Source organism: Podarcis raffonei, chromosome 5, assembly GCF_027172205.1.
Source record: "Podarcis raffonei isolate rPodRaf1 chromosome 5, rPodRaf1.pri, whole genome shotgun sequence".
Taxonomy (NCBI): domain Eukaryota; kingdom Metazoa; phylum Chordata; class Lepidosauria; order Squamata; family Lacertidae; genus Podarcis; species Podarcis raffonei.
The window spans coordinates 86,984,216-87,003,475 of record NC_070606.1 but is presented as its reverse complement, the minus strand read 5'-3'; the positions used below and the strand labels follow the sequence as shown (position 1 = coordinate 87,003,475).

The following is a 19,260-nucleotide window of genomic DNA, read 5'->3' as shown; positions in this document are numbered from 1 at the left end:
ACATTGATTTAACATGATTAGATAACAGTTTTGATTGTGATGGGTAATACACTGGCTTGGCTTCTTTAGGCTGCTGCTTGTTGAGATATGTAGCTTTTAAATCAGGAACTCTGGCTCCCAGGCACAAGAGTAAGCATTCAGGTCAAAATTTCAGAATCAATGTTTATGGCATAACCAAGATAGGGGTATCGGCCCCGGGAGCAAACTGAACAGGCCTTATAAGGCCATGTTGAACGTTTACAGATTAACTATGTGCATTCTGTCTAAGTTGGGGTGCAGTGATGGAATACACTATAGGCAGACCAAGTGCTTGCTTAAAGGTAAAGGGTAAAGGAACCCCTGACCATTAGGTCCAGTCGTGTCCGACTCTGGGGTTGCGGCGCTCATCTCACTTTACTGGCCGAGGGAGCTGGCGTACAGCTTCCAGGTCATGTGGCCAGCATGACTAAGCTGCTTCTGGCGAACCAGAGTAGTGCGCGGAAACGCCGTTTACCTTCCCACCGGAACAGTACCGATTTATCTACTTGCACTTTGACGTGCTTTCGAACTGCTAGGTTGGCAGGAGCAGGGACCAAGCAATGGGAGCTCACCCCGTTGCGGGGATTCGAACCGCCAACCTTTTGATCGGCAAGTCCTAGGCTCTGTGGTTTAACCCACAGCACCACTCACGTCCCTTTCAAGTGCTTGCTTAGGGCACCAGAAAAAGCGATAGAGATAAATTTCTTTTTGAAAGAAGTTCACAATTAGAAAATCTAGAAAGAAAATATTTTTATTTCAGTGGACATGAAAGTTTTGAGACATTTTGAAAAATAAAATGTTATTTTTTGGTTTAGTATCTTTTTGTGTTGAATTGCGTTTGGTGGGGACCATAAACTTTTCAGTGTTTAGGGCCTCTAAAAGTCTTAATCCAACCCTGCTTAGGGATTGGCAGCATGGTGTCCACAGCTGCCTATGTACACCCTCAGAGATCTTTCCGGGCACATTTGGAGTCTTGCTCCCCCCCCAGAAATTAGGCTTGGAAGAAGCATTCTGTCATACAATAGGTCGCAGTGTGCTTAGTTCAGGCTTGTGTCTTGTGCCCACAGCAGTTTACCTGGTTTGCAGTTTGTTCGCTTTCCTGGAACATAGATTTGTTTTTGTGATCTTGTTTTTGTGACTGTCTGGAACCCAGTTGAGGTACCGATTGATTGATTGTGTGATTGCAACAATAGATAAAAGCCCCCCCCCAAAAAAAACACAACAATGACTATCATCAGTGCAGGTAAGAAAAAAAATCATTTTAATTTTTATCATCTACAATACTGTCTTATTTATTTTATAGTACAGTACATTGATTATTGCTTTCATTTTATGGATCAATGGTCTCGTTATATAGTAAAATTCATGTTAAATTGCTGTTTTAGGGGTTGTTTTTTAAAGTCTGGAACGGATCAATCCATTTTGCATTACTTTCTATGGGAAAGCTGGCCTTTGTTTTGGAACGCTTTGGTTTTGGAACAGACTTCCAGAACGGATTAAGTTTGAGAACCAAGGTACCACTGTATTCGATTAAGAAACATAATATGCACCCACTGCTCTTTTTAACTACCATTGATTTTTTTCTCGGTGCGTGTCTGAAGCTGATTTTTAGGCTCTTTCTATTGGTTTTTGCATTGATATTTATTTTAGGTAAGCCGCCTTCTGTGGAAGGCAGGATATAATCACCACCATTGTGAAAATTGAGAAACAAAACACAGATGTAGAAATTATTAGCTGTGGCAATGGGTGAATCTCCTGTAGAGTTGAAAGGGGCTTTTAAATCGTTTGTCTGCTTTGAATAGCTTTCAGAAAAGAAAAGTCCCTTTGAACACTCCCTGCATATTGAGTCTTAATATTTATGCAGCAGTTCTTGTTGGCTCGCATCCATCGTTGAGCCACTAGCTCAACAGCAGAGCACGTGCGTTGCATGCAAAAGGTCCTAGGTTTAATCCCCGACATCTCCAGTTAAGGGAGCTTAGATAACGGGACTGGGAAAGACATCTTGCCTGAGACCTTGGCAGTCGGATAAGACTGTACTGGGCTCAGTGGACCAGTGGTCTGAATCAGTATAAGACTGTAGATTAGTGGTAGAGCACATGCTTCGAATGCAGAAGATTGCAAGTTGAAACCCCTGAAATTTCCAGGTAGGACAAGAAACCCTGTAGATCAGGCATAGGCAAACTTGGCCCTCCAGATGTTTTGGGACTACAGCTCCCATCATCCCTATCTAAGAGATGTCTGTAAGAGGACCAGTGGTCAGGGATGATGGGAGTTGTAGTCCCAAAACATCTGGAGGGCTGAGTTTGCCTGTGTCTGCTATAGATGTCGTGATGGCTGCCGACATGGACTGCTTTAAAGGGGGATTAGCCAAGTTAATGAAGGAAAGGGCTACAAGTGTTAAGTTGTGGGCGAACATATCAGACGACACAGCAATTCTTCCAAAGCAGCTCTTTATTTGTAAGCTGGAACAGAACTGAACTGAGGAGCTCAGTCAGCCTGCTTATATAGAGCTCCACTAGAATGCAACAGTAACCATTTTCTGTAACTAGCCAATCACTGAACGTCACTTTCGATCCTTCATTTGCATACAAACTATCCAATCACTGAACGTCACTTTCGATCCTTCATTTGCATAACTATCTACAGTATCCCCCTGCTGGCCCAGGGTGAGAACTTCAGTACATAACACCAAGGATCTACTTGTCTGTGTTACCTGCAGCATCAGAAGTGCATTCCTCTGAATATCAGACACATAGGAACATGAGAAGGGAGAGTGCCATGTGGCTCATGTCCTGCCTGCAGTCTTTCCATAGGAACAGGTAGACCTGTGAGAACGGGATGCTGGACTAGATAGGCTTTCAACTTGCCTGGCAGGACTGCTGTTACGTATCCTGGAGGGCAGTGGTGGGGAGCCTCTGGCCCGCAGGATAAACTTGGCCTGCCAGGGATCTCCAAAACCACACCCACCCATCCCATGCCAGACATCAAGCGTGACAACAGGTGTGCAGTAGGTACAGATGTGGCTCCAAACGAGCGATCAGGAGCTTAAAGTGAGCTCCCATTCATTCCTTTTTCTGAAGTGAAGTCAGTGTTTGAAATTAGCCGGGCGAAATTGCAACTACAGTGGTACCACAATCTGTTCCAAACCAGACTGTTTGCAAACCAAGGTACCACTGTACATGGTTGGCGACCACAATTTATAAGCTGCAGACTTACTGAACAGACATTCCATTGTGGCGACTGCAGCCTAGATTCACAGTGCCATTTGGCACCAAGCTTATATACCTGAGTTTCTAAGAATGAGTGAGGTGTGCTCCCACTACCCTTTCACAGCTGAAACCTTTGAAACTGCTGCTAAAACGCACCAAGCACAGGTCTGGCAACACCCCTTGGGCTGCCGTTCCTAAATGCCTGATGCCCAGCTGGCCACCGTGCACTTCAGAACCCTGTGTGAGGGATTTTGACCACCCACCTGCCAGTCAATGTAAACAGTACTGAATTAGACTAATGGCCTGCTTCACTATCTTCCAGCTTCCTGGCGTCACATGGTGTCTTAACACCCGGAAGCAGGCTTTGTTTGGGTCTGAAAGTTAATGTAAAAAAACCAAAAAACGCAACAACATTCACCTGAAAATTAAATTGTCATCCCACCTGGAGTGTCTTTAGAAACTCACTCTGGGGATTTTTCTTAAAGAAGAAGTAGGAGGGTTTTGAAAATGCGCTGAATGTGCAAGTATGAATAAAATCTGCACTTGTCTGATTTGATAAAGACCCCTTCGCTCTTTCTCCGTTTAAATGCCCCTAAGGGACACTGTCAGAATGATGTCAGAAAGCAGCCAACCAATTTACTGCTTCTCAAGGAGGGAGAGGAACAAGAGAGGAAATATATTTCAGATCTTCTGGCAAGTAAGGCTCAGGGCAGCAGTCCTCCTCCTGCTCCTTCTGTCTCTCCTCAGGTTTTATTTTCCTGCCAGGAGAGAGGTGTGTGGTTGTGTTATTTTGAAAGAAAGAGAGACCCCCGTCTAAAGCAGGGAAGGGTCATAGCTCATTGGTAGGATATCTACTTGGCATGCAGAAGGTCACAGGTTCACCCCTTGGCATCTCCGGGTAAGGCTGGGAAACACTTCTGTCTGAAACCCAGAGAGCCATGGCCTGTCAGAGTGGGCAACGTGACTTGGCATTAGGTATCTTCTGGTAATAGTATCAACAATGAAAATAATTGCAGTAGAACTTGGGGTCACCCAACGAAATAGTTTTGCTACCATTTTAAGATAGGTCAATGAAATAATACTTCATCCAGCACATAAGTAATAACTTTTTACACTTCCGCAGAATGTGGGATGTGTAGCAGTTTAGGACCAAACTGCACACAGTGCTAGTCACATTTTTAAATATAGTATTGACTCAAGTGTAATGCACACCTTTTTTTTTTTGCCAAACTATGTTGCAAAAATTAGGGTGTGCATTAGATTTGATGGTGCATTAAAGGTAAAGGTAAAGGGGCCCCTGACCATTAGGTCCAGTCGTGGCCAACTCGGGGGTTGCGGCGCTCATCTCGCTTTATTGTCTGAGGGAGCCGGCGTACAGCTTCCGGGTCCTGTGGCCAGCATGAGTAAACCACTTATGGCGAACCAGAGCAGTGCACGGAAACGCCGTTTACCTTCCCGCTAAAGCGGTACCTATTTATCTACTTGCACTTTGACGTGCTTTCAAACTGCTAGGTTCGCAGGAGCTGGAACCGAGCAACAGGAGCTCACCCCATCATGGGGATTCGAACCACCGATCTTCTGATCAGCAAGTCCTAGGCTCTGTGGTTTAACCCACAGTGCCACCCACGTCCTTGATGGCGCATTAGATTTGCATAAATACAGCTGCTTTTATTAATTAATACAGCTGCTTTTATTTCGAGGGAAGGGTAGCCACCGGGGCCTGTCCCCCTATCTGAAACAGACTCCCAGTTTGGATTGACACCTGAAAACAGTTCCTTCTTGCCTGCTTTAGGCCCCCAAGCATTGTGTTTTCGGCAAACAGCAACTTTGTGGGGGAAATAGTAGCCGGATGTAGATTGGAAGCACGTTATGATGTAGAAATATCTCAAAAGGCGCCTACATATCTCCTTTATTTTGCTTAGCATTTTCACTGTCTTAAGCATGGAGATTTCTTGAGTTATGCTCCTCCGGAGGCTGGTACTTGAATGCAATGATATTTACGTTTTAAAAGCCAAGAACACGTTTTTTGTTTTGGCTGCTGTAACGTATTGCTCCAATTTAATGCTATGTGACAGCAGAGATGCATTCACTGCCACTTTTATAATTGCATAGTGGAGTGAGAAATTTGGTTTGCCAACAGTGGTGGCTTATTTAATGGCAATGGGAGCACAAATGAATTTTTACTGTATAATTTTGTACAAACCATTAAGGTACCGTACTTCAGATGTGACCTATTATTTCCTGGCCTGAGTCTCTCCTGGTTGCCATGCTTTCCTGTCTGCCTATCGACTTTCCGCAGAGAAAGAGCTGCATTCTGAATGCACGCTGTTTATCAATACTTGTATGCTAATATTCATGATCGAGAATCAGCAACTCTCGCTCCCCTGCCCCCAGGCATCGATCACAAGTCCCAAATACAGGAGCCAGATTGCTGGCTGAGGTTCCATTTAGCACTCATATAACCTGTTTAAAAACAGCTGTAATGGTTGACAGTTTGTTTCAAGGCCCAATTCAAGGTACTCACATTAACACATACCGTCCAATGTTTCTCAAATGAAAACAGGGACGTCCTATTCTACTGTTGAGAGTCCCATGGACTGCAAGAAGATCAAATCGATCCATTCTTAAGGAAATCAGCCCTGAGTGCTCACTGGAAGGACAGATCCTGAAGCTGAGGCTCCAATACTTTGGCCACCTGATGAGAAGACAAAACTCCCTGGAAAAGACCCTGATGTTGGGAAAGATGGAGGGCACAAGGAGAAGGGGATGACAGCGGACGAGATGGTTGGACAGTGTTCTCGAAGCTACCAGCATGAGTTTGACCAAACTGCGGGAGGCAGTAGAGGACAGGAGTGCCTGGTGTGCTCTGGTCCATGGGGTCACGAAGAGTCGGACACGACTAAACGACTAACCAACAACAACAAATTCTACTATGTTTATGATTATCACCCTGCCCATCTGACTGGGTTGCCCCAGCCACTCTGGGCAGCTCCCAACATATATAAAAACATCATAAAACACTGAATATTTAAAAATGTCCCTATACAGGACTGCCTTCAGATGTCTTCTCAAGGTTGTAGAGTTACTTTATCTCCTTGGCCCGAGAGTCGCATAACTCCATACCCTCCAACATTTCTCTGATGAAAATAGGGACATCCTAAGGAAAAGTGGGACATTCCAGGATCCAATCAGAAGCCGTGGCGGCTTCTGTAAATTCGGGACTGTCCTTGGAAAACAGGGACACTTAAGAGGGTCTGTTAACATTCAAAATCTGAAATGACTCAGGCCCCAAATATCTGAAAGATGGTCTCCACATGCTTATCCACTTTCTCAGGTGTTATGATCTGCAGATCATGTTTGTTCCACCACCTCAGGAGGGTGGGGGATGGCAGCCATGAGAGCACTTTCTCTGTGGCAGCCCCTAAACTGTGGAACAGCCTCCCCACAGACGTGCACCTAGCATCTTCACTGAACAGCTTTGTGTTTTTGAAAAAAGCAGAAGAACATGGTCTCCTGCTTGTGGTTCAGGAGAGGGAGACGGACGTTCCTGCCTGGTAACAGTAAACCCAAGTGTAGACTAAAACTCCCATCTGCCTCAGCTGCTTAGGCAATGGTCAGGGATCATGGGACTTGCAATCTGGCAACATCTGGAGGGCACCAAAACAGTTTAGCTAGAAGAGGGGAGAGAAGAATGTGCAGGCCTGAGGCTCACAAATGCAACCCCAGATGGGGCTCATGGGTGTAAGACTTCACTTAGTGTTACATCTGAGCCAAGGCCAGTTCATATGAAAGTCCACAGGCTTTTCTCCAAAGTAGGGAGCAAAATAACTACTAGAAACACACACACACAAGCAGTCTTGGAGAACAGGTCTACCATTTTGGATTGACCAATATGGTTACTGATTGGGGTGTTGAGACCTGGGTAGACCTGGCACCTGTGTATCTACATCCCCCCCCCCAATGAAAAGCCCTTCTTTTCATAAGCAGCATCTTGGAGCATGAATGGGAAGGATGACGATAATATGACTCTGCTGGGTTGTTTATTTTTTTTGCTGCTTATCCCCCCCTGTACCTTTAAAGTGTAAGAAGACAGGATTCTTTGGGTGTGCGTCTCGCCATTTGCTAAGCTAGTTTCACTTGGTCTGCTGAACGTGTCTGTGTGGTTGTTGTTTAGAAAAAGCTAATAGCGATTTGTCAGCTCTGCCCTGGTGGATAGGAGTGCCGAGGTATTTCCCTCCCTCCCTCTTCCCCGAAAGTGGCAGAATATCAAATATTTATGCAAGTAGACTATTTTGCAAGTGCATTCTGGTCATTTTATGTGACTAGGTCGAACAGAATGCCTGGGGAAGCTGTCAGGGGTGTGTGAGCATGAGAGAGAGAGAGAGAGAGAGAGAGACGCTCTCTTTCCCATAATGCCGTGAGATTTGATCAATCAAAGTTAGTGTTGCCAGATGCTCACTCAGATGAGCCCTTTTTCTTTCCCATAATGAAGCCATGGAAGCAGGAGTTCCATCTGATTGGGTATGAGGGAAGCTCTTCTCCATTTTCTGCCAGCTACTTTGAAAAAAAAAATACTGTTCCTCCAAGCTACTATCTTATTTAGCTGTGCTATTTTGCTCTGTAGCCAAAATTAGAAAAATATCAGCAGAAGGCAGGGAGTTTAAGAATCTTCATGGAAACAATTGCATCATGAACCACCCTGTGTTCATAGAATCATAGAATCATAGAGTTGGAAGAGACCACAAGGGCCATCGAGTCCAACCCCCTGCCAAGCAGCTTCTTGTAGAATCCTGACAATTTAACTTTTAATAATAATAATAATAATAATAATAATAATAATAATAATAATAATAATAGAATGGGCTTACAGCCTAGTGAGGTAGTGTAGTTGAAATATAGGTGTGAAATTGAATATATTATCTGTGTATGTGTATGTAAGCGAATGCTTAGAAACCTAAATCAAAACTGAGTGTTTGTGCAAATTAGGTTATGACGTGCAAACTGTCTTGTATTTGTTTATGATTCTATTTATTTATTTTTTAAAAAAACTATCAGTATCACTCCAAGACACCTCTGTGAGGCATCAAAGTCGCCTATTGGAATAAAAAGTCACTACCAATCAAATACAGAAATTTCAAAACAAAACGACTGAGACAGTTTCCAATAGAAAAAGTTAGTGGTTGTCTCATAATTTTTTCATAGGGATGTCAGATAATGATCTCACATAAACTCTTTTCCGGTAAAATTCTGTGGAGTGTTGGTAATGGGGGACGGTTTGGCTCTGTTCAGACATGCATAGTATAGCATTCTGAGAATGAACTGTGGCAAGCCTTGGGCTCTTGGGTTCCTTCTCTCTCCTCTCTCCTTCATGCAGGATGGCAGGTGATGTGACTCTTCCACTTCTGGTTTGGAAGAAACTGCTGTTTCCTATTGCTTCTGAATTTGGGAAACCGGCTTAGCCTAAACTATGGTTAGTTAAAACACACCAGAACCAAACTGTGGTTTCACATCCTGGTTTGTTTTTTTTAAACTAACCATAGGTAAACTAAACAAGTGTCCTGAGATTGGGGTAATGGAAGGCAGCAAAATTGAAACGATCAGCTTTCGGTCTCGCTCTCTTACACAAGAAAGAGGAAGAGGGGAGAATGTGTGACCTTAAGGCTCACTATGGCTCATTCTTGCAATGTTGGAACCTCCTTGTTTAGCATTATGCCTAAACTGGGCCTTTATGTTACCTAATCACACATAACTGACTCTCCAGAAGAGACGAAAGATGCCCAGGGTGGTTTAAAGCAGCACACCGTATTCATATACTTGACTACAACCTGTTTAATTTAAAAAAAAGCAATGTAAAAACTGCACCTAGCTTAATCAAGCTGAACATAACAGATGCAAACTATGTTCCATTTCAATGTCACTTAATCTTAGAACCTTTTCCAGCTGTCTCTACAGTGTCAATTTTACCGTAAGAATTTCTACTGATTGAAACAGCTACATTTAAAATGTACAGCTCGGGAACGCCGAGGGCCACTCTGAGATTATATGCAGCGCTGATGAATATTTATAAGGTGTATACATAACCTTCAAAATTCCTTTGTCTTGAAAAACTCTGCAGATTACGCACAGATCTGCCACTCTAAACTTTCTCTGTCACTGCCCTCGTTTTGTGGGAATCTGAGTAATGTCCACATAACACTCATGACATTTTTGAGTTAGCGATAGCTAGGTAATGTTTTAAAGGTAATTAGAGGGATCGCTTCATGCTCAGATGAGTGCTCAATCAAAAACAACAACAGCTTTGACATTCTCACTTGGATAAGCTGCGAGTTGAGTTTGGGTTTGTACCCAAATAAGCTTTGACAGCATATCGGGGGGAGGAAAGCTATGCCAACAACATCATGCGCACACACAACAATGTAAAGCAGAAACCTTGATATTGATAAAGAATCAGATACAAGGATGCATGTTTGATGAGCTCAGTGGACTACGATAATGAATAGATTTGAGTTGGAAGGTAGTATTTGGCTAAAGCAGAGATGGTTGAAGACATCTGGTGCCTGAGGCAGAAAATGCAAGCGGTTTCTCCCAGGGTGATGAACATGTCAGAAAACCCAAACAATGGAAGACCTCGTTCGATGAGGCACCTAGCAAGTGTAACTAACTAAATAAATGACTGTCCATTCATAGTGCTTCACAGCACCCCAAATCTGCTGCCTGTGCTGGACCACCTCATCCTGCCCAATGGTAGGGTCAGCTGTGAAAATGCACTGACTCTTTGAGCAGTGGCCAGCCTTTCTGGTCAAATGTGTCAGCCGCTGTGTCCAAGGTATGTGAGAGGCATAACTCCTAGGACATACTACAATACATATACAGACTCTGGGGTCTTGGAATGGTTTTCTGCATTGCCTGCTGATGAACCACCTACTGGGAAGAGGCATGCTGTAGAAATGTCCCTAGACTGCCATAAACTGATGCTTGCTGTTCTGCTTGTGGCACCTGTCAGTCACCCATGATTTAGTTGGATATTTTCACCTGTCCTCTCTTGAAACCTCTAGGACAGGCACCCCCAAACTTGGACCTCCAGATGTTTTGGAACTACAACTCCCATCATCCCTAGCTAACAGGACCAGTGGTCAGGGATGATGGGAATTGTAGTCCCAAAACATCTGGCGGGCTGAGTTTGGGGATGCCTGCTGTAGGAGAATCACAACATGTCTAAGAATGCAAACCTAGAAGCACATCGTAAGTTAAGCATAAGTTTGATGGAATGCAACTAAATTAAAACCACTTCAGCCTCTTGCTGAACCATATTTGTGATGAACCAGCACAACTGGAAGTGTCTTGCAACGCTTCCAGGTAAGGATTGGGCACACATCAAATTCAGAGTTTCATTTTGCTGTGGGAGGGAATTAGTTCCTTGAACTAGTTTTTTTTTCTTATAGAGTAGCCTTCACCAACAGCTATCACCTAGAATGGCCGCATGCATTGGAGCAGGGGTGTTGTTGTTTAGTCGTGTCTGACTCTTCGTGACCCCATGGACCAGAGCACGCCAGGCACTCCTGTCTTCCACTGCCTCCCACAGTTTGGTCAAACTCATGCTGGTAGCTTTGAGAACACTGTCCAACCATCTTGTCCTCTGTCGTCCCCTTCTCCTTGTGCCCTCCATCTTTCCCAACATCAGGGTCTTTTCCAGGGAATCTTGTCTTCTCATGGGGTGGCCAAAGTATTGGAGCCTCAGCTTCAGGATCTGTCCTTCCAGTGAGCACTCAGGGCTGATTTCCTTCAGAATGGAGAGGTTTGATCTTCTTGCAGTCCGTGGGACTCTCAAGAGTCTCCTCCAGCACCATAATTCAAAAGCATTAATTCTTCAGCGATCAGCCTTCTTTATGGTCCAGCTCTCACTTCCATACATCACTACATTCCATATATCACTACTGGGAAAAACATCACTACTGGGAGCAGGCGTAGTAAAAGTTACTCCCTCTAGATGCTGTTGAATTTCAACTGACATCAGCCCTAGCCAGCATGGCTAAGGGTCAGGGGATGATCGAAGGTGCAATCCAGCAACATCTGAAGAGTGCCATTTTGGCTTGCCTCTGCACCTGTTCCACATTTTTCTCCAGGCAGGGTTCTCTTTGTACCAGGAAAGAAAGTTTTACCTGTAGAATTTTTGCCTGCCCTTTATGTCTCACCGGGATTTGGGGAGGGGGGATTTGAAACCTTTGCCTCCAACTCTCGCTTTGCTGTTTTCTTCTTGGTTGAACCGAAACTTTAGGATCCTAATGGGAAGCATCCTTTCCTCCCAAATCTTTTGCATGTGAAACTTTGTAAAATCTGATGTATATTAATGGCACCAGTGTTTGAATGATGTAGAGAATGATGGGAGCTAGATAGAAATGCCAGTGTAATTCTCAAATCCCCGACCTCTGAATCCCTGTTAGGATCCTCACCCTCCAGACATCTAAAATTCTGTAATTAAGTAGATCAGCCTCAAATGTATAAAGGATAATTCGAGTATTGGATGATGTGGTATAAATGATTAATCTCAAGAGGTGTCCCGAGCACTGTCCAGTCCTGTTATGGCTGGGCCAAGGAGGTAATCAATGCCTCCTTGAGGTTCCTGCCTACTTGAAGGAGGCAGTGGTAAAACCACTCAAGAAAGAGGCCTTTTCGGTGGTGGCTCCCCGCTTGTGGAATGCGCTCCCCAGGGAAACTCGCCTGGTGCCATCGTTGCATATCTGTGGCTAATTAAACAATCTGTGTCCTTTTAAACTGTGGGGGGGGAGTATTGTTTTTGTTTGTAACTGTGTTACGTATTTTTGTGTTCTTGATTATAAACTGCCCTGTGATCCTCAGATGAAGGACGATACAGGAATTAATAAATGATAAAAAATAATTAATGAATAGGGCTGAAAGACACAACTCCGGTATAGTCCATGTGCCTTGTCTGTATCCTATTCTTAATATCTGATTTGGGAACAGTTTCTCATTCATTTTTTTAAAAAAATTGTGCACTACTCAGCTCAGGCTATGAAAATTCATCCAGATGACCTCAGTTCACCCTGGTTTCAGGCTGGCTCTCATTAGGAGGCAAAACATTTTCTTGCCAGGAGAAGCGCATTGGCATGCTTCACACAGTCGTTTGAGGAGAAGCCAGCGCATTAGGCAGTTCCATGAGAAGGGCGCCTGCCTAAAGCAGACAGTGCCACTCTGCTGGGATGCTAACTGGCTTTTTAGGTCATCTACAACTGAGCCATCGCTAGCCTGGTTCCTTCAAGATTCTTTGGACTCTCATCAGCCCAAATCCCATTCATGTATACCATTATTTGCACCCAGAGAACAGTGTGAAGGGTTCTGATGCCGCTTTGCTGAAGCTTAAGTTAAGCTAGGTTTGTTTTTCACAGGTATATGTCGCTGTTGAGTGCAAATTTCATAACAGAGAATTAGACACACTATTATTATTATTATTAAGCCATCTCATCTTGCTTCTTTTATGAACTTTTGGGATGGCTCCATGTTTTTCTTTTGAAAGTCATGGATGTGCAGCCTTACAGGAATGCATTAATAAATCGCTGTGTTTGTGGGGTTGGAGAAGCTGAATTCTACAACCTGTGTACATTTTGCAATTGAGCAAATTTGATTACATTTTCCCAGTTTGAAAAAAGTTCTATAATTTCAGGCTGGTTTTGCTAGTTAACTGATAGTGGCAAAAAGCACTACAGACCTCTGAGAGACAAGTGTGGCACAGGGCTCCCAAAGTTGCATTAGGACTACAGAGACTTGGGTTCAAATCCCCGTTCAGCTGTGAAGTTCCTGGAGGGACTACAAGCTAGTCACTCTTTCTTAGCCTAACCTACATAACAGGATTGTTGTGAGGATAGGATGAGAATGTGGGGAGTGGGGGAAGAACCGTGCTCATCCTTGATGAAGGAGATATAGAGATATATATATATATATGCACATACATACATATATACATACACACACACACACACACACACACACACACACTGGTACCTCTAGATGCGAACGGGATCCGTTCCAGAGCCCCGTTCGCATCTAGAAGCAAACATAACCAGTGACAGCACGTCTGTGCATGCGCACATCGCTTTTCGCTGCGCATGCGCGTGACGTCACTTTGACCGTCTGTGCATGCGCAAGCGGCGAAACCCGAAAGTAACGCGCTCCGTTTCTTCTGGGTTGCTGTGGAGCGCAACTTGAATGTGCTCATCCCGAAGCACATTCAACCTGAGGTATTACTGTGTGTGTGTGTGTGTGTGTGTGTGTGTGTAGAAATATATAATATATATAATATATATAATATATATAATATATATATCCTGTCATGTTCCTGTCTACTTCTGGCTTCTGAGAATTTCAGCAGGCATTGCCCCCACCATGCACTTTCAAACATAAAGGTTTGAAACATACACTTTTCAAATGGAAGCTGAGATTTCCAAGAAACTGAATCCGGCCCATATCATGTCCTTCGTTTCTCCCTTCCCAGCATTCCTGTGGAATGGCAGCACACAGCCTTGAGTGTAGGAACCTGTGTTCTATATTGGGCATCCTTTAAAATACCTCAGAGCGTCGCAAACTTACCACAGTTTTTGAGCAGCATTTGGGAGGCGGTGGGCAGAACTGACTGCAATGTGATCCAGTAAAAGCTTTTAAGAGCCGATGCAAAATGCATGAGCACGCCAGCCACCAACAGTTATTTTGTACTGCTTTCCTGGAAGAGAGAGAAAATCTCGGTACCTTGTGTGTCGTGTGGGTGGGTGTGCTCTGTTGCTCCTTTACAAAAGGTGCTTGCTTGAAAAGCTTTAGATCTGCACCATCCAAGCTCTGATTGTCCTCACTTCCCCTTCTGTTGCCTGTGTGGAAATATATGTGTGTGTGTGTGCGCGCCCTGGCATACTGAACGTTCCCTCAGGACTCTGGGATCCTCTGCAGTGACCTAGTTTCCTTCCATACAGTGATGAAGAGTTCAGCGCCAGGCCCAGCCTGGGATTTTACCGCATGGGTCTCCTGGAAGGAGAAAGCCAATAATCCGTGGCCTCAGCAGAGTCACTGCCGCTCTCGTGTTGTGAGGAGGGCTGCTGCTGCTGGGCAGTAGGCCTCTCCGCGAATCAATCACCTAGCATTTTCCTCATGAAACTACTTACACTTGGCTTCCCTTGCCAATTCGACTATTTATTTACAAAACTATTTGTAGTATCGTGAGGTGCCTTGTACTGCTCTTTTGAGGGTGCGAGGCACCTCACAATTTCACGAAACAACAAAATAAACGAATTAAAATGATAAAGCTGCCAGTTCTCTATCGCCAGGTCTCCAGCTGTTGTTGGACTACAACTCCCATCGTCCCTGACTACTGGTCCCGCTAGCTAGAGATGATGGGAATTGCAGTCCAACAACAGTTGGGGACCCAAGCTTGCGAAACGCGGCGAGAAGAAGAAACCAATTTAAGCCGAATGTTTTATTGCAAAGTTGTTATTTGTGTAAGCCGTCTTAGGAGTGTTGCAGTCTTTAAAGGTGACTTGGAAATGCTTGTTATAATAATAACAGGGTTTATTTCTGATCGAAGAAAAGGAGGAAGGGATAGAAGTGAAATGCAAATATACAAGGATATAAGCATATATTTAACATACGATATCCATACTCTGCAAAGAAAGAAAGCTACCACTGTTAAAATAAGAACACTGTTCTGCCCAGCTGTTTCCTTTTTCACTGCACTGTTTGCATACTTTACTTCTCTTCAATATGAGGAAGATCTCATTACATCAGAAAATACCCTTGTGCTTCAAAATGCAATGGGTTGTCTGCAACACTGCAGATGTTCCATTTACACAATGGGATTTTTCTCTTCTTCTCTCCCACCCCCTCCAAAATCTGCTCTGGGGGTCCCCCAAACCTCTAGGGCAGATTTGAGGGGGGCGTTCAGGGAAGAGGTGAGGAGGGAGAAGTTCCATTGTGCAAGGGGCAGTCTGCGAAGGTAACAACAATGTTGGAAAAAATCCAATATGTCTGCCTTAAATGTGAATCACAAAATTACATTGGTAATGGGCGGTGGTAATTACCCGATAAATCGGTTGGGATTCCTCTTCCCAGTTTCCCAGGTTTGGGGGCAAGTAATTTGAATTGACGTGGGTGGCGCTGTGGGTAAAAGCCTCAGCGCCTAGGACTTGCTGATCGAAAGGACGGCGGTTCGAATCCCCGCGGCGGGGTGCGCTCCCGTCGCTCGGTCCCAGCGCCTGCCAACCTAGCAGTTCGAAAGCACCCCCGGGTGCAAGTAGATAAATAGGGACCGCTTACTAGCGGGAAGGTAAACGGCGTTCTGTGTGCTGCACTGGCTCACCAGATGCAGCTTGTCACGCTGGCCACGTGACCCGGAAGTGTCTCCGGACAGCGCTGGCCCCCGGCCTCTTGAGTGAGATGGGCGCACAACCCCAGAGTCTGGCAAGACTGGCCCGTACGGGCAGGGGTACCTTTACCTTTACCTTAATTTGAATTGTAACAAGGTTTGGCGTTTTCTTCTCAGAATAGGAATGCGACTCTCATTTGCAGCTTCCCTCAAATTGTAAGGGCTCATCCTGTCAAAGGTTGACAGTTATGTCATTTCGTTCCGTGTGGAATGAGGCTAATCTACTAATTTTTCCATATCCAGGACCTTATTTAACATCAAAGTGCCGGCTCTGAGGTGTATTATTAGTTGCTTGTGTGTTCAGACACAAAGTAAATCTGCTTCAGGCTAGGAAGAAAAAATCTAGTATGAAAGAACAATAGTCTCTAAATCCTTAAGTCTCCTCCTGCGTATTTGCCATTATATAGAAGATGAAAAGGAACCTGAAGGCTTCGGGCCCAGCTAGATGATACATGAAATGTGTCGCTGCATTTCTCATATATGTGTGTGTGTGTGTGTGTGTGTGTGTGTGTGTGTAAGAAAAAGGCAGCTGGAGGGGGTGTTAACCCTTACTTCCTGCACTGTATTCCTAATTAAAATTGCCCTCTCCACCGAAGCTGTTCCCCCAGGCCGGTAGGGCAACTCCCCATTAGCACCAGTGGACACTTCCTTCATTCTGAACATAGCAGTTGTGTGTGGTGGGTGGGTGTGATCCTAGTTGCCGTCCTCTTGGATGGGAGGTTGCCTGTTCTTGCTGGGGCTTCACTGCCTCTGAAGGAGCAGGTACACAGCTTGGAGGTACTTCTGGGTCCTTGGCTGTCGCTTGAGGCTCAGGTGGCCTCAGTGGCACAGAATCCCTTCCATACGCTTTGGCAGGTGACCCTGCTGGGCCCTTAGCTGCACAGGGACAGCCTAACTACCATCGTCCATGCTCAGGTAACCCCTCGGTTAGATTACTACAATATGTTATGCGTAGGACTTCCTCTGAAGATGGTTCGAGAACTTCAGAATTTGGCAGCCAGGTTGCTCACTGGGGCAAGACCGTTTGAGCATATTGCACTGATCCTGGCTCGACTGTGCTGCATCTGTTTCACCTTCCCAAGTGCTAGAGGGAATCCAGTGGAGTCGTGAAGCAGATTGTATGGTGAAATAGCAGAATGACTCATAGCAGAATGAACGGCAATGTACTGTGTTGGCATGCACACCGATGGGCAATGAGAATGCTATTGATTCCTGAATTTTTAGTGAGTTTCTAGTGGGAATGGAGCTATTAACTGCCGTATTCCCAGGAGAAGCACTGACTGAATACACCAGGGCTGGTGGAGTGGGAGTTTGTGGCCGAATCCTTCCACCATTGCATAACTGGGACAGCTAAGTGATTCCTTTATTTCTTCTTTCCTAGGGTCGCCATGTCAAAACAGGACAGCTTGCAGCTATTAAAGTCATGGATGTCACCGGGGTAATGTATTATTCTTTTCTTGACTTTATTATCGTGCAATCTACTGAACAATGTGCAGCTCCGTCAAATATTGAAACCTCAATTTTGCCGTCCATTGGTTTGCATAGCAAGAGAACACCCGTGGACTTGGATGGGAAGGGAAGTGGACCCTTTTTCGTTTAAAAAGCAGTGATTATCATCCTCAGTCAGCAGCAGGCTCACCGTTATGCAAGAACCTATAGTTGACCCTCAAGTTGCTGTGCTGCAGCTCATTGTGAATCTAGCTTGGATAGGAAGATGCCTTATTCTGTGTCAGACACTTTGCCCATCTAGCTCAGTTTTGTCAGCACTGACCTGGCAGTACCTTTCCAGTTTTTCAGGCAGGGGAGAATCCCAGGCCTACCTGGAGATGCTGGGGACTGAACCTGGGACCTTCTGCATGCAAAACAGGTGCTCTGCTTATGAGCTATGGTCCTTCTGCGCCCAGTTTGGTGAGCAAGCAGGACGTCAACAAGGAGGCGCAGACACCGCCACTGGCTTGGCTACCCTCATTTTCCAGCATCAATCAACTATGCCTGCTTTGATTGGCTGTCGCTGTCCCATTAGTCTAGCTAAGAGCTATGAGTGGCTATCCTAAGCTGGCAGGCTTGTTTTGTCTTTGCTCTGCCCCTTCCCCAGATGCTTTCGAGGGATAATTCTGCAGAATCTGTTCAAATGCATAGCTTGAGAAAATAAATGAATCTCTTCTGTTCCTTCACCCCTCCCCTGGTACTAGTCCTCAGGGTCTCACCTTACTAGATGGCATTCTTCCACCCAGGGTTGAGCTGGAACTCACTGGATCAAGAAACACTGCTCAGAATGAGTTATTTTTTACCAATAGCAATAGAAATATGTATGCCACAACTCGGCGCGTGGAAGCCTTTGATATTCTGAGCCCCGGATTGTTTCACCTTGCAAGAACCCATTGGGTGCATTGAGCTGTTGTGTGGCTAGAAGATGCATTGCAGAAAATGCATAAATATGGTCACTGAGGAATTTGCATGACAAAAAAGGAACAGGGATTTTCAAGGTATTAAGCTTGTTATTCCTTTAATAGGAGGAAAATAAACTACGTGCTTGCCAAAAGGCCGCAGGGGAAGAAAGTGTAGAATCGCTAAAGCTTTCGGAAGCATAAGCACTTCGGGGTTTACTTAATAAGAGCCTTAATTCACGAAAAATCACACACCATGTTTTTAAGCCTCATTCTCAAATTTTGTGCCTGAAAATGCAGCGTGAGATTTCAGGGAGAGCTTGTATTAAAAAGAACACAATTAAATACAGGATTTAAGCCAGTCCCCTTCTCTCCCCACCCCCACTTTCTCTCACACATGCTGCTGCTTCAGCAGCACATCCATCCACTCCTCTGTCACTTACACACTCATACTCCCTTCTCTGAACGTTGTGGGTTTTTCTGGCTCACACTTGCTTTGTCTTCTGGCAGCCATTTTTCTTTTGGCTCAGACAGAGAAGTCTCAATTTGCTGACTACAGTCGCACCTTGGAAGTGGAACGGAATCCGTTCCGGAAGTCAAACCAAAGCGTGGCTTCTGATTGGCTGCAGGAAGCTCCTGCAGCCGATCAGAATCCTGGTCGGACATTCAGCTTCCAAAAACAGTGCGCAAACCAGAACAGTCACTTCTGGGTTTGCGGCATTTGGGAGCCAAAACGGTCAAGAACTATGCTGTTCAGAAGTCAAGGTACCACTGTATACAGGTGCTCATATCTGGCTCCTGGTTCAACGATACATTGGAACGGGAGCTTTAAGCCTGACAGCTTTTAGAATAAACAGCAGATTTTCGTCGGGATAGGTATAACCGCATGGCACTTCACTCCAAATTTTCAGATGACATCAACCAGTGGTTCCAAGTGGATGTCAAAATGGTGCTCACTTCCCTCAAGTCACATCCCAGCCAGCCAGCTTGGAAGGATACCATAGTCAATAATATTGTGAATACCCTTCAAGAAATGTCCAAGAGTCTACAAGTATAATGATTGAAAGGGACCTGCTATTCAATGGGAAGCAGGGCTTGCCACAGTTTGAGGGGGGTCCTTGGAGAAAGGCACCCATTGATCAAAGGAACAGGTTGCTGCAAGAATTACGAATTTCCTGAATGCCTATTTCCTACCAGACAAGGTTCAAGCTTCTTCTGTTAATTC

The 19,260-nt window shown here is 44.9% G+C and overlaps 1 protein-coding gene across 4 annotated transcripts in view; it reads left to right on the top strand.

Moving 5' to 3' along the window:
- The window catches only part of TNIK (TRAF2 and NCK interacting kinase), a 287,359-nt gene that overhangs the window by 133,447 nt on the left and 134,652 nt on the right, over nt 1-19,260 (top strand). For all 4 annotated transcript variants that reach the window (XM_053390548.1, XM_053390547.1, XM_053390549.1 and 1 more), the window contains exon 3: nt 17,030-17,086. In XM_053390548.1, the coding sequence (XP_053246523.1) occupies nt 17,030-17,086 (57 nt within the window). The remainder of the gene's footprint in view (nt 1-17,029; nt 17,087-19,260) is intronic.